Source organism: Vipera berus (assembly GCF_964194415.1).
Source record: "Vipera berus genome assembly, chromosome: 1".
NCBI classification, from domain to species: Eukaryota; Metazoa; Chordata; class Lepidosauria; order Squamata; family Viperidae; genus Vipera; species Vipera berus.
In genome coordinates this window covers 905,118-921,738 of record NC_138202.1, presented here as the reverse complement: position 1 = coordinate 921,738, position 16,621 = coordinate 905,118, and the positions used below count along the sequence as shown (strand labels likewise).

At 41.0% G+C, this 16,621-nt stretch overlaps 1 protein-coding gene across 1 annotated transcript in view; it reads left to right on the top strand.

Annotated features, from left to right (window-relative positions):
- Window positions 1-10,611, top strand: part of LOC308659825 (vomeronasal type-2 receptor 26-like) — a gene marked incomplete at both ends in the record, with an annotated part of 55,163 nt that extends 44,552 nt beyond the window's left edge. Inside the window, 2 exons of the mRNA XM_081313849.1 lie at window positions 9,422-9,715; window positions 10,019-10,611. Of these exons, the coding sequence (XP_081169975.1) occupies window positions 9,422-9,715; window positions 10,019-10,611 (887 nt within the window). The remainder of the gene's footprint in view (window positions 1-9,421; window positions 9,716-10,018) is intronic.
- Between the last annotated feature and the right edge of the window lie 6,010 nt (window positions 10,612-16,621).

Sequence of the window (16,621 nt, the reverse complement as noted above, 5' to 3'; positions counted from 1 at the left end):
CCTTCCAATTGTTATTCTAATGACTACCATTCTTATATTGTACTACTAACTTGTCGATATGGAAATGAGATAAATAAGTGTATGGCCTTCCAGGACAAGCCAGGAAAATTGCAGAGGGGAAGCGCTCCTGTTGCTACAGATGCGTTTCTTGCCCAGAAGGGACCATTTCTAATCAAACAGGCAAGTTGCTGAAGGAGACCCTCAAGCAGGAATGAGGGGATCTGGAATAGCTGCGTGGGAGGAATTAGAGAAAATAGGAGGTAGCAAATCAGTTGAGTTAATCAACATGAAAGTCATTCAGAACTTTAAAGAGTGGTCTATTGAATGCATTCTTTTTAAGTTATTAGCAGCAGTTTTAATTTTTATATACCTTTTATATGTTTTAATATTTTATTGACCTCAGTCCCTTAGTGTGGGAGATGGGAATTTCAAAATTTAAGAATAAAATAAAACAAACAGTAATTCATTAAATAATTACTGTCAAGAGTTAATAGCTGCTATTACATCTTCTGAGACTGGATCCTTCTGTGTTGTGTGTAGCAGAAGTAAAGAGATGGGGAGCACAAGATATTTCACTTTCTTCACTGGGTGAACAATCCCACTCAAAGAGAATCCTTGCTTATCTGACTAATATGAGCCTTGGTGGAGCAGTGGGCTAATGCCTCCTTAAGTAACACCAGCTGCCTGCAATTAGTGCAGGTTCGCATCCCACCAGGCTCAAGGTTGACTCAGCCTTCCATCCTTCCGAGGTAGGTAAAATGAGGACCCAGATTGTTGGGGGCAATTAAGCTGACTTTGTAAAATGCCGCTTGGGGGGTGTGTGAAAGCCCTAATAAGTAGGCATATACATAGAATGAAGGCTACTGCTAAGCTTGTAAGCCGCCCTGAGTCTTCGGAGAAGGGCGGGATATAAATGGAATAAAAATAAATAAAAATAAATAAATAAAATAAAATAATATCAGCTGGTGCCTGTTCTTCCAGATGCGGCTGAGTGCATCCCCTGCCCAGAAGACCAACACCCACGCGAGAACCACATTCTGTGCATTCCCAAGACCATGAACTTTCTCTCTTATGAGGATACACTTGGCTTCATCTTAGTTTGTCTAGTTCTTTTCTTCTCTTTGATCACAATCCTTGTGTTGGCAACCTTCATCAAACACTGCAACACACCAATCGTCTAGGCCAACAACCGTAATCTCACCTACATCCTCCTGAGCTCCCTCCTGCTCTGCTTCCTCTGCTCCTTCCTCTTCATCGGGCAGCCAAGGAACCTCACCTGTCTCCTCCGACAAACCATGTTTGGCATCACCTTCTCCATTGCCATTTCATCTGTGTTGGCAAAAACTCTGACTGTGGTTGTGGCCTTCGTGGCTACTAAGCCAGGAAACAGGGCAAGAAAACTCTTGGGGAAGCAACTGATCATAGTCTTGGCTTGTCCCCTTGTGCAAACAATTCTTTGTGCCTCCTGGCTGGTAATCTCCCCCCCATTTAGTAATTTGGACTTTCATTCGGTGATAGGAGAAATTGTGATGGAATGCAATGAAGGTTCTGCCACCATGTTTTATGCTATTCTGGGCTACATGGGTTTCCTGAGTCTCATCAGCTTCATAGTGGCTTTTCTAGCCAGGAAGCTGCCAGACAGCTTTAATGAAGCCAAGTTCATTACTTTTAGCATGCTGGTCTTCTGTAGCGTTTGGATCTCCTTTCTCCCCACCTATCTGAGCACCAAAGGGAAGTCTATGGTGGCCGTGGAGATCTTCTCCATCTTGGCCTCTGCGGCTGGCCTGCTGAGTTGTATCTTTCTCCCCAAATGCTATGTTTTAGTGCTGAGGCCAGATCTGAACAATAGAAGTCACCTCATGGGGAAAGTTAAGTAGGAAAATAAGAAAAGAGGTAATCAGGTTTATATAGATTAATATAGACATTTTCACTGCATCTATGTCCAAACACAACAAGCACATAAGTAAAAAGACGCTGAGGTTTTCCTGTTTTTGTTGACTCTACCTGACTCTGTGTAACCTACTTAGAAAGGTCTGCAAGAAGCCTTTTAATTTTATTCACACATACAAATACTTTAACCAGAAAGAACTCCGTTTAACCTTATACCTCCCTCTCTTTTATTCCGAAAAACTCAACCTTTAATTATCGTGCTTTGTAATGTTGCCTTAAATTTTCATCACTTGCACTTTTTCTTGAACAACTGAGCTGGTATTCTTACCATTTAATGTTAGATACTGCTCATCAATCCCATCAAACATGGTGAAGATTGTTCATCCAATAAGAAGAATGTCTATGACTTCTAATAATGCCAACCACATTTTTTTCCCAGGATCCCAGATTGGACATTCAGACCCACCTTTTCCAGTCTTTATTTTTTAATGAAATCATTAAAATTTTAATGATTTTAATGAAATCATTAAAATCATCAAAAACTGCACCATTTTTATCTTAAATACTGAGACACCATCCCAGACTTAGGATACACAATCACTCCATCCTGAGAGCATGTTACAAGTTCTCTTTTAAACTGTGCCTGATTGGATTGTCCTAGTCCCACAGGTGAGGGGGCTCCACTGGACACAGTATGGAGTACAAAATCAACTGAAGACAAAAGTGTTTTGGGGAAACATCAGGGGTAGGAGACATAGAGAAACCATGCTATAGTTGAATTCATTTTTATATTTTATGTTTTAGGATAAGTTTTTATACAATCCCAAAGAGATAATGAGATTGTTCTGAAATGCTCTACTTGCCAAGAGGAATGCCTTTCTGACTTTCATAAAAGTGTAGCCACTATTCCCTATATCACACTCATGATTTCTTCACTTGGCTTCTGGCATGTCACAACCAGGCAAAACATGTGAATTTGGCTCTTCCTAAGAAGAGGGAAGCTTGTTAATCAAAGTGAGTCAGCCTGAGCAGGAGTTGGACTAGAAGATCTCTGAGGTTCCTTCCAATCCTATGATTTTGTTGAAAGAAAAACCTTTAGGTCCAGTCCAAGCTGGGAGTAAATAAAATGGAGGCTAAGACATCAGAAACAAAATGGAGGCTGCTTGGGAAAGAAGGTTGTTGGTGATTTAGTTACCAGAAACTTCAGTGACACAGCATGTTTCTGAGGTGGCTGACAAAATGGAGTTGGGAGTGGGTGGGTGGGCTCTGTATTTGAGGTTCTTCCTGTTCAGGTGCAATGTACGTTGACCTGAGCCTGAATGTGCCCTTTTGGTATTCTAATGGTGGTGGGACACTGCTATCATGTCACCCCTAACACTTCTCTTCATTAAACTACACATACCCAATTCCAGCAACCGTTCCCTATATGTTTTAGCCTTCAGTCCCCCAATCATCTTTGTTGCCCTTCTCTGTACCCTTTCTAGAGTCTCGACATCTTTTTTACATCGTGGTGACCAAAACTGGATGCAGTATTCTAGGTATGGCCTTACCAAAGCATTATAAAGTGGTATTAGTACTTCACTTGATCTTGATTCTCTCCCTCTGTTAATGCAGCCTAGCACTGTGTTGGCTTTTTTGGCAGCTGCAGCACACTGCTGGCTCATATTGAAGTGATTGTCTACTAGGACTCCGAGATCCCTCTCACAGTTACTAATATTGAGCAAGGTACCACCTATACTATACCTGTGCATTTGATTTTTCCTGCCTAAATGTAGAACCTTACTTTTTTCACCATTGAATTTCATTTTGTTAGATAGTGCCCAGTGTTCGAGTCTGTCCAGATCCTCCTGTATCTTAAGCCTATCTTCTGGAGTATTGGCTATTCCTGCCAGCTTGGTGTTGTCTGCAAATTTGATGAGTTCCCCATCTATCCCCTCATCCAAGTCGTTAATGAAGATATTGAAGAGCACTGGGCCCAGAACAGAGCCCTGGGGCACCCCACTACACACACATTTGCCAAGAGGAATTCTTTATATAGGAATTCCTCCATAACTAACTAATTAATACTTCATATAAGTGTAGCCACCCATTCAGTGCAGTTTATTCTCTGTATCAGGTTGATGGTTTGTTGATGGTTTGTTCTATCACAACCAGGCAAAATATGTAACTGTTGGCTCTTCCTAAGAAGGGAGGAAGATGACACTTGCCACTCAAAGTGGTTGAAACTGACTGATGGGGTAATAAACCACACAACGAGGACCCCTGAAGTCACCATTAAACTGTACTTTGTCTCTTAAAGAGGATTCTCACTTTCTCTAGCTCGGTGTTGGCTTTAAGTTCACTCAGGGAGATGGGAAAATTTATCTTTCCTTCTTCCGGATTAATCCCAGTGAATTTCCTCAGTATGAGAGTTTAGTCCAGCTGCTCCTGCATTTCCAGTGGAACTTGGTTGGGCTGGTGGCCCCTGAAAATGACCGTGGAGAACATTTCATCTCATCTCTGGTGCCGATGCTGAAGGAGAAGGAGGTCTGCCTGGCCTTCACTGAAATATTGAAATTGGATCATTTTCATAGTACAATGAAGACATTCACTCTTTTTTAAAAAAACTGTTGTAAAGCTGAAGTGATTATCCTCTTTGGTGATTCTCAAACTAATGCACAGATACAGTTAGCTCTGCATTTTCATGTAACATCCACAAAATCATGGCCTCGGAAAGTTTGGATGCTAACTTCCCAATGGAAACATAACATGGTGGCAGCTAAAGACACATTTCATGTTATAAAGCCCTTCCATGGGGCTTTGCAGTTAAGGGACCACACAGGGGATATCTCAGAATTCAGCCATTTTCTCATGTCTTTAGACCCTTTGAACCCACAAGGGGACATCTTTCTCCCAGAATGGTGGGAAAAGGTCTTTGACTGCAAGTTCCACAAACTAGGAAAGATCCCTCAAAAGAAGAAACAATGTACAGGAAAGGAAAATTTACAGGATGTGCCAACTCACATTTTTGAAAAAAAACATGACAGGTGAAAGTTACAACATCTACAATGCCATTTATGCTGTGGCCCACGCACTGCATTCAATGTACCAATCAGGAGCCCAACTGACCATGATGAGGCTTGGGAAGAGGATCCCAAATGTCCTTTCATGGCAGGTAATCTATCTGACTTTTATTGATTAAATGTCTGTGCACTGTCACATCAGAACAGACTAAGGAAGGAATTTTTAAAAAACACTAATATGAATTAAGAATAATACTTGGTTGAAATAGGGTAGCCATATTTGCAAAACCAACTCAGTTTCTCTCAGTAGGTAGCCTGAATCCAATCTGTGAAGAGACAGATGAATTCTTTTTAACCTTGATTTATATTTCTGTGGCTTACAATCCTTTGTGACTCCACCCCGCTTGTTTAGTTTGTCAGCTGTTGTACTGCTAATCTCTTGTGTGAAAGCAGTTTTTGTCAAGCTCAGCATACAGAGTAGGACTCAAAGATGTTCTAATGGGTTCTGGTCTGAAATTCATCAGATCTTTCCCTACCAAAAACTAAATGTTGGGCCACTCTAGATATTGGAGTAATAATAATAATAAAGTTGGAAGGGATCTTGGAGGTCTTCTAGTCCAACCCCCTGCTCAGGCAGGAAACCCTATACCATTTCAGAAAAAATGGCTGTCCAATCTCTTCTTAAAAACTTGCAGTGTTGCATTCACCACCTCTGGAGGCAGGTTGTTCCGCTGGTTAATTGTTCTAACTGTCAGGAAGTTTCTCCTTAGTTCTAGGTTGCTTCTCTCCTTGACTAGTTTCCATCCGTTGCTTCTTGTCCTCCTTTCAGGTGCTTTGGAGAATAGCTTGACTCCCTCTTCTTTGTGGTAGCCCCTGAGATATTGGAACACTGCTATCATGTCACCCCTCGTCCTTCTCTTCATTAGACTGGACATACCCAGTTCCAGCAACCTTTGTATGTTTTAGCCTCCAGTCCTCTAATTATCTTTGTTGCTCTTCTTTGCACTCTTGCTAGCATCTCAACATCTTTTTTACATCGTGGTGACCAAAACTGGATGCAGTATTCCAAGTCTGGCTTTTCCAAGGCATTGTAAAGTGGTATTAACACTTCACAGGATCTTGATTCTATCCCTCTGTTAATGCAGCCTAGGATTGTGTTGGCTTTTTTGGCATCTGCAGTGATGTAGATGCATTTGTCATTCACAAAACCATGGGTCCAAATGAAAACACATCAAAATATATATAGCCAAGTATGACAGAAGCTATACCATACAAGGAAATTTGGAATATAGAATTAAAACCTTTGTATGTAGGTATCATTCTGGTAAAATCAGAATGGAAGAAGCCATGATACAAATTATAAAGAAAAACTTTTATTTGAAATAGTAGCGAATAACGGGTGCAGGATGAGGGTGAAGGTTAGTTCTCCGAGTTTGTGGGTTAGTTTCTGAACATTTCGTTATCAAGCTAGGTAAACTCCACTGAAGATGTTACCTAGCCTGTTAACAAAACATTCGGAAACAACCCACAAGCTCGGAGAACGAACCTTCACCCTCAAAAACTTTTGTACTTCTGGGGAAGGAGTCAATTATTTGGTGTTACTTCTGATTGCTCAGATCTCCAGCAAGGGAACATATTTAGCTTTTCAGACATATGCTCATTGCTTAATATGCTGGCCATCACAGATGATAAAAGTCAAGATGTCTCATTTGTGCTTTCAGCTGATTTCTGATTTCTTTCAGATACTTCCCTATTTGAGGAATGTCCGCTTCAACAACGCTGCTGGAGATGAAGTCACCTTCTCAGAAAATGGACTTGGATCTGCTTGATATGCCCTTCTCAATTGGGTTCTCTTCCCCAATGAAACTTTTGTCCCTGTGAAAGTTGGTCAAGTAAAATCAGGGCCTCCCCAAGGACAGGATTTTATGATTAACTCGGATGAAATCATCTGGGCCACAAAGGTGAGCTGGAAGGAAATGTTGTAAAAAAAGATTTATTCTCTGGCAGAATATCCTTCTAACTGGAAAATACCGTATATCTATTGAATCAGAAAATAAGGCATCCGTCTGTGAAAAACCTGCTTTGCGTGTAACCGAATTGAGGTCTGATTTGTGACAAGTCCACAAAAGTATGGAATTGGAAAGAACTTCTGCTTGAAACCCAGGATGAAATTGGAGCAGACAACAGTGATGTCCGTGGACCATTCCTGTTGAAAAGGATCCTCGTGAAACTTACTTTTAGAGAAGCTGAATGCCACAAGTGTTTTTCCCCCCCAGGACTGAGGTCCCAGTTCAAACCTCCAGCATCCATTGGAGAGTTAGGAATGCTACTGTCCTGAATCCTCAGGAGATGTTCCTGGTTTCTTGTAGACCATGGTGAACCATTTTTTTTAAAACATTCTGTAAATGAAAATAGGAATGTGGAAATAAATAAATGAAATATGTTCATTCCTTAGGCCATCTACAGTATTTCTCTTTTCTCTTTTAGAAGGCACCCTCTGCCAGGTGCTGCAGGAAGAGGTGCCAGGCAGGAGAGCTGAGACGTGTCCCAGAGGGCGAGCAGGTCTGCTGCCACCAATGTGACCCTTGTCCAGAAGGGACCATTTCTGATCAGACAGGTAGATCACACTTCAAATTGAGGTCCTCAGGATCAAGGAAGACATTCAGTAGATCTGAGTATGTGTCAAGAGATGTTGTTTTAAAAGTGTTTAGATGGAGAAATTAAACCTTTTTGATTCTGCTGCAGACCCTGAGCACCTAAGCCATTTTTCAGGGACACTGAAGCAGGTGTGGGAGAAAGGCAGAGAGTTCCCATAACAAAGAGAAATTGTTCACAGGGACTATGTGAGAGGGTGGGGGGCCTTGGGTGAAGAGATTGTTGTTTAATTGTTTGATCTGGTGTCTGGGCACCTCCAAGTGAATTTTGCTTCAACAGTACAAGGCTGTGTATTCAATAAACAAAGAATTCCAGAGCCGGAATGATCCCTCGTGATTTATTTCGATTCTCAAGCTGGATGTGGACCATATGTATTAATATTAATAAATTTTTGATAGGAATGACATGCTTTGAAGTATTCATATTCTCAGCAGAATGTCTCAGTTTATGGATCAAACTTGCCTTCCCTCACAGGCCAATTTTCCTGCTCCTCACCAATTTAATTCATGGTAGTTGCAGAACATAAGTTATTGGTTCCTTACTAGCCTTTCCTCCCCTAATTTGGCATCTCACTGGGAAAACCAGCTATTAATCTTTTCATAAAGAAGGGGAGGCTCAACAGCAGAGGGATCTTGGAGTCCTAGTGGACAATCATTTAAATATCAATCAGTCAATCAGAATAGAGCTGGAAGGGAGCTCTTCTAAACCAGCTCTCTGCTCAAGCTGCAGACCCTATACCATTACAGACAAGTGATTGTCCAATGTCTTTCAGCACTATCAGTCACCTAGGAAATTGATAGACTTATTGGCAATATAGGAGATCCATCTACCCATCTCTGCTAACTTTTCCCTGGGGTGGGGGGAATGTCTGAATTAGCAGATTTGATGTACAAAGCAGAGTTGGCCTAGAGAGCAGTCGGTGCTATTTTGTCTTTGGACATCCGAAAGGTGCTTTTTCACGAGACGACTGGACTTTATTTTTCTTTGAAGACATTTCACTTCTCATCCAAGAATCTTCTTTAGCTCTGACTGGATGGTAGGGAATGGAAGGATTTATATCCCTTGCAGACAGCTGGTCATTTGCATTCTTTTAGAGAGTCATTGAAGCCACTAGGAGGGGAAGGGGGATGGATACAACATCATTTATCTCCAGTCCACAACACAATCTTTTCAGCACTCTCAAGAAGGCTCCATACCCATTTGCATCACCCAGGTGACCCTGAGGACACAGCCAAACCCACCATCCCGTCAGAGCTGAAGAAGCTTCTTGGATTAGAAGCAAAACATCTTAAAAGAAAAACAAGATAGCCCCGTTGCCTCATGAAAAAGCATCTTCTGTATAACTATGACCTGGATGACTGAGAATCCTTTCTTTCCTTTCTCCTTCCTGTAATAAATTTCCCTGTAAATCACTTTTCAACAATTGCATCTCTTTTTCTCTCTCGTGATCCTGTCAGCCTAAACCAATGTACAGTGTACATATAATGAAAGTAACAAGATTCCTGGCAAACTGATCTATCCAAATTCTGTGGATTTTAGTATGAATTGGAAAAAACACAGTTCACAATGTCTCTCACTCTGAAACGTGCAGAAGGCATTGAAGTGCCCACTGACTTGAGAGCAGCTTTTTTTCCAGAGAAAACTGACCAAGCCAGCTGGAGACAAACAGATTCTGGTCTCTGGCAAACCTATTGTCAGGGTCATCATGAAGGATGACTTGCCTTTTTGACCCACATAGAATGAACATAGGGTCATTCAATCACTAACTGTGGGCTGGCCACAGCAGAAAGGAGGCAGTCATGTTACCCTTTAAAGGAGGGGTAATGTTCATAGCAGATGCAATAAAATCCTCACACAAAGATTCTTGATTTCAGATGCAGATCACTGTGACCCCTGCCCAGAAGACCAATATCCCAATAAAGACAAGGATCAATGCATTGCCAAGAAGATCCACTTCCTTTCATATCAAGAGATGCTGGGGTATACTTTATCATCTCTCACTCTTTCTCTGTCCATGATCACATTGGCCATCCTGGCAATTTTCTTTAGGCATTGTGACACACCGATAGTCAAGGCCAACAACCGAGATCTCACCTACCTCCTCCTGGTCTCCCTCCTGCTCTGTTTCCTCTGCTCCTTCCTCTTCATTGGTCAACCTGGGAAGATTGGCATCGGACCTTCGCTCCTTCCGGCGCGGGCTGAAGACCCACTTATTTAAACTAGCTGGTCTGGCCTGATGGGGAACATTAGGGTTTTTTTAATGGGTTTTTTACTGTTTTTATTGTTATTGTATTTTAATTGGGCATTTGTTTAATTTCTTTTTAACTTTTCTATTATTTATATATGCCCTGTTAACTGCCCTGAGTCCCTAGGGAGAAGGGCGGTATAGAAATTGAATAAATAATAAATAATAATAATAATAATAATAATAATAATAATAATAATAATAATAATAATAATAATAATAATAACCTGTCTTTTCCGACAAACTACCTTTGCCATTCTCTTTTCCCTTGCCGTTTCCTCTGTCTTGGCAAAAACTGTCATGGTGGTTCTGGCCTTCATGGCTACCAAGCCAGGGAACAGGGCAAGGAAACTCTTAGGAAAATCACTAACTAATTCCATAGTCTTAGCCTGTCCCCTGGTCCAAGCAATTCTTTGTGCCACCTGGCTGGTAACCTCTCCCCCATTTCCCAACATGGACTTTCGCTCATTAGTAGGAGAGACCATCTTGGAATGTAATGAAGGGTCTGCTTCAATGTTTTATGCTGTCCTTGCCTACCTGGGTTTCCTGGCACTCATCAGTTTCACGGTGGCCTTTCTGGCTAGGAAATTGCCTGACAGCTTTAATGAAGCCAGGTTCATCACTTTTAGCATGCTGGTCTTTAGTAGTGTTTGGATCACTTTCCTCCCCACCTACCTGAGCACCAAAGGGAAGTCCATGGTGGCCATGGAGATCTTCTCTATCTTGGCTTCTGGGGCTGGTCTCTTGGTTTGCATCTTTTTCCCCAAATGCTACATTATCCTATTTCAGCCCAATTTGAATTGCAGAGAGAAAATTTAATTTAATTTAATTTAATTTATTAATATTTCTATACCGCCCTTCTCCCGAAGGACTCAGGGCGGTGTACAGGGCAAGAATAAAACAAGAGTTACAAAAATTAAAAGATAATTAAATACATGCCCATAAAAACAGATGATACATTAATAAAAACCCCAATAAAATGATAATAAAAAACCCCACCAAAATAATAAGGCACAGCAAATTTTGATTTATCTGGGAATTGTTTGTTTGGTTTTTTTGTTTTACTTTGGGTCATTGTTGTATTTGATTTGATTTCTAAAAAAAAATAATGAGAGAGGATTGGATAACAAGTGAAGTGACTGATTCCAATGTGCCTGTTAATCAGCAGCAATCTACCACATTTTTATAAATGTCAGTTATCCCCAAAGAGACCCAGTGCCCAACTTGAAAATAAAGGTTAATATTTGAGTTTTAGTTTCCAGCAGTTCATTTCCCACTTTATTTCTTTTAGACAAAGAAATGTGTTGCATTTCACTTCACAATCAGTGTTTATACATAGTTTTGCTTCCATCAGCAGATTGAAGACTTGATTGTTTCTCTCTTCTAAAAATCTCATTAAGAGTTGGGAAGGGACATGATCTCATGTTTTACAGCCAAATGTTGTTTTCCCAAAGCTTCTCATCCTGCATATAGTTTGCAGGTGGGCCATAATTGAGGGGGAACTTGGCACTGGGTTGATGGGGAGAGAGGTAGAGAAAAACAGTCCTGAGAACTAGCAAAATGGAATGGAGAAAAATTCTTTTCTAGGAAGAGGCAATCTTAGCACAGGTCACATTCACATAAAACTGCTCCAGGAGAAAAGGAACATTGTTGATATCAGGGAAGCAATGTTGATCATGATTCTGATAACTCTGATGATTGATTAAAAAGTTCTCATGTTGAAATGGCAGAAATAAAGTTCTGGCCTTAGCAGGCACTTGGCATTGTGGAAAGTTCTACAAGAAGCCACAAGCTTGTGAGTTAGACACATGATAAAACCACTAGATGCATGTATGGGTGTTTTTGTAACTTCTATACCTCATCCACTTTATGCAAAAACAAGACATTTATATCTTTACTTGCTTCAAATTGCATTCAGGGTTCTTCCAATCTTATGGGAGGATCCATCTCTGTTCAGCTGAATTAATCCAGAAATCATGAGTGCTCCATCACTGGAGGTTTTTAAGAAGAGACTAGACCAGGGTGTCAAACTCACAACGTCACATGACGTTTCACAACGTATCACTTTTGCCATTGCCACCAATGGGGGTGGGTGCGGTTTCACTATGATGCATCCGGCCCGCAACCCAGCAGCTCAACACCACTAGACTAGACAGTCACTTGTCTGAAATGGTATAGTGGGCTGGACTAGAAGATCTCCAAGGTCCATTCCTGCTCTATTCTATTCTATTCTGTTCTGTTCTGTTCTGTTCTATTCATAGTAATAGTAACAGTAATAACAACAACAACAAAGAGAAATTGTTCACAGGGACTATATGAGAGGGCAGGGGACTTGGCCGAAGAGACTGTTGTTTAATTGTTTGATCTGGTGTCTGGGAACCTCTGAATTTTGCTTTGACAGTACTAGGCCATCTATTCAATAAACAGTAAGAAATCCAGAACCGGAATGATCCCAGGTGATTTATTTTGATTCTCGAGCTGGATGTGGACCATATGTTATAATATTATTTTTTGATAGTTCTCAGCAGAATGTCTCAGTTTATGGATCAAACTCGCCTTCCCTCACAGGCCAATTTTCCTGCTCCTCACCAATTTAATGCATGGTAGTTGCAGTACATAACTTATCGATTCCTTACTAACCTTTCCTCCTCTACTTTGGCATCTCATTGGGAAAACCAGCTACTAATCTTTTCATAAAGGAGGGGAGTGCAAGGTTCAGGCTTTACTATTTATTATTAAGAGTGTGCTGCAAATTTCAGAATAACAGAAGAGTTGGAAGGGGCCTTGGAGGCCTTCTAGTCCAGCCCTCTGCTCAAGCTGCAGACCCTATACCATTACAGACAAGTGATTGTCCAATGTCTTTCAGCACTATCAGTCACCTAGGAAATTGATAGACCTATTGGGAATATAGGAGATCCATCTACCCATCTCTGCTAACCTTTCCCTGGGGAAAAAAAGTCTAAATGAGTAGATTTGGAGTACAAAGCAGAGACGTTGACCTAGAGAGCGGTCAGTGCTATTTTGTCTTTGGAGCTCCCAAAGGTGCTTTTTCACGAGACAACTGGACTTTGTTTTTCTTTTCTTTTTTTTTTTTAATTATTTTATTCAAATACAAATAACACAAATATAACACATATAAATGTAAATAAAAAACAGTGTGTTAAAAAAAAACATACAAATACTACAGTGCACCCACACCCCTGGAGGCCATTTTTATTACCTATATTTCTTATCATATATCAACTAACAATATAGTTTATAGTTTATAGTTTATTAATATTTCTATACCGCCCTTCTCCCGAAGGACTCAGGGCGGTGAACAGGGCAAGAATAAAATGCAAAGTTACAAATATTAAAAGAAGATTAAATAGTTGCCCATTAAAAAACAATTAATACAATACATTTATAAAAACCCCAAAAGTACAGCAATAAAAACCCCACCAATCCCCCATCAGGCCAGGCCGGCTTGTTCGAATAAAAATGTTTTTAGATCGCGGCAAAAGGAGCGAAGATCGGGCGCCATCCGGAGCTCAACCGGTAACTGATTCCATAGTTCCGGGGCGCCCACAGAGAAGGATCTCCCCCTGGGGGCCACCAATCGACATTCTCTGATCGGTGGCACCCTGAGGAGTCCCTCTCTGTGGGAACGCACAGGGCGGAGGGAAGTCGATGCCGGCAGCAGGTGTTCCCTGAGGTACTCCGGACCCCTGCCATGAAATATATATACCATATATTTCAATTGTGCCCTTATCCCCTCCAAAACAGCATATATTCTTGAGCATATATCAATTAATATCCATTTCACATCATCTTATTTATTAATACAATACAGGTGAAACTCGAAAAATTAGAATATCTTGCAAAAGTTCATTTATTTCAGTAATGCAACTTAAACGGGGAAACTAATATATGAGATAGACTCATTACATGCAAAGCAAGATAGTTCAAGCCATGATTTGTCATAATTGTGATGATTATGGTGTACAGCTCATGAAAACCCCAAATCCACAATCTCAGAAAATTAGAATATTACATGCAATCAATAAAACAAGGAGTGTACATAGAACAACATCGGACCTCTGAAAAGTATAAGCATGCATATGTACTCAGTACTTGGTTTGGGCCCCTTTTGCAGCAATTACTGCCTCAATGCAGCATGGCATGGAAGCTATCAGCCTGTGGCACTACTGAGGTGTTATGGAAGACCAGGATGCTTCAATAGCGGCCTTCAGCTCTTCTGCACTGTTCAGTCTCATGTCTCTCATCTTTCTCTTGGCAATGCCCCATAGATTCTCTATGGGGTTCAGGTCAGGTGAGTTTGCTGGCCAATCAAGCACAGTAATCCCACGGTCATTGAACCAGGTTTTGGTGCTTTTGGCAGTGTGGGCAGGTGCCAAGTCCTGCTGGAAAATGAAGTCAGCATCCCCATAAAGCTCGTCTGCGGAAGGAAGCATGAAGTGCTCCAAAATCTCCTGGTAGGCAGCTGCGTTGACCCTGGACTTAATGAAGCACAGTGGACCAACACCAGCAGATGACATGGCTCCCCAAATCAACACAGACTATGGGAACTTCACACTGGACTTCAAGCATCTTGCAGTGTGTGCCTCTCTATTCTTCCTCCAGACTCTGGGTCCTTGGTTTCCAAATGAGATGCAAAAGTTGCTCTCATCAGCAAAGAGGACTTTCGACCACTGAGCAACAGACCAGGTCTGTTTTTCTTTAGCCCAGGTAAGACGCTTCTGATGCTGTTTGTTGTTCAGGAGCGGCTTGACAAGAGGAATACGACATTTGAAGCCCATGTCCAGGATCCGTCTGTTTGTGGTGGCTCTTGATGCACTGACTCCAGTCTCAGTCCACTCCTTGTGAAAGTCCCCAACACTTTTGAATGGCCTTTTCCTGACAATCCTCTCCAGGCTGCGGTCATCCCTGCTGCTTGTGCACCTTTTTCTTCCACACTTTTCCCTTCCACATAACTTTCTATTAATGTGCTTTGATACAGCACTTTGGGAACATCCAACTTCTTTTGCAATTACCTTTTGAGGTTTTCCCTCCTTATGGAGGGTGTCAATGATGGTTTTCTGCACAACTGTCAGGTCAGCAGTCTTCCCCATGATTGTGATTCCTACTGAACCAGACTGAGAGACCATTTAAAGGCTCAGGAACCCTTTGCAGGTGTTATGGCTTAATTAGCTGATTAGAGTGGGACACTTTGAGTCTAGAATATTGCACCTTTTCACAATATTCTAATTTTCTGAGATTGTGGATTTGGGGTTTTCATGAGCTGTACACCATAATCATCACAATTATGACAAATCAAGCTTTGCATGTAATGAGTCTATCTCATATATTATTTTTCCCTTTTAAGTTGCATTACTGAAATAAATGAACTTTTGCACGATATTCTAATTTTTCGAGTTTCACCTGTATGTTTCTCAATTAGTTTAAGAGACAGAGCTGTTGGGAGGTGCTACATTGTGTAAGTCTGTTAGAGGTGGCCAGAGAAGTAGCTGATTGGATCTGTTTGGGTCTCCATAACATGCAAGCTGCATTTAAGCTGCCCAGAGCTGTTGGAAGGTGCTACATTCTGTAAGTCTGTTAGGGGTGGCCAGAGAAGTAGCTGATTGGATCTGTTTGGATCTCCATAGCATTCAAGCTGCATTTAGGCTGCCCAGAGCTGTTGGGAGGTGCTATTATTATATTATATAACTAATAATCATAAACAGCAGTGGTACATCCTTCTATCTAAGTATGTCAGGCTTAGTTCAGTGCAACACTTGTTTTGCAGCTGTCTTTCGCAGTACACTTTTCAAACTTGGAAACTTTCCTACCTGTAAACAAATCACTAGTCTACAAGGACAGATTATTACAGCACGGATCTGTAATCCATGCTCTTCAGGCAAAAATTAGGCGTCCAGTTCAGCCTTTCTGCTCTATCGAGCCTCCGCGCTATCTGCCCCCTCTACCACAAAGATCCTGCAGGAGAAGAGCAGTGTGGACAACCGTGGGATCTGGCAGGGTGAGAGCTGTGAACCATAAACACAAAGCTTTTGCTGTGTCCCTGCACAACAGATACAGTACCCTTGCTGACCTTAATAGGGACATTAAGGAGACTGGTAAAGGTATCTGTGATGATAACTCAAATAAGCAGGGGATCGTGGTCCAAGATGAAGAATTTGTTTTTGACAGGGAGAAGTGCGAATCAGGTATTACACATCAGTCACGCAAGAACAGAAAGGCATCCAAAAAGAGAAGCCACCTTCTGGTTGGTGATTCAATTATAAGGGATGTAATTTTAGGAAAGGACAGAGGTTTTGAAAGAGGTGAGGTGTCTTCCAGGTGCTACTGCCAGCAGGGACAAGAAGCAGATTTTTAAAATAGTCAAGAATGCCAGCAAGAACTGTGATGTGGAGGCTATTGTATTATTATTATTATTATTATTATTATTATTATTATTATTATTATTATTATTATTATTATTATTATTATTATTATTATTATTATTATTATTATCCTCCCTTTCCAAAGATTAATTGAAAATTTCTGTTAAAAGGAAAAAATGAGAAAATGTCCACCTTGAAATAATACACAAATCTTTAACATCAAACTTTTGGGGGGAATCAACAAACAGAGCCTTGCTGGAAATAGTTGGAAGACCTGGAAAATAAAAGCTTAGGTGATTGTTGCAGACAACAAATACATTGGGACCAGTCACACTTAATAAGATGTTATTTAATGTTTTAAATTCCTCCACCATATTATCTTTTTTAGAAATTTTACCCCTTTCTAATGTCCCAAAGATAAAGATAAATATGGCCTATCCCTGCATCAG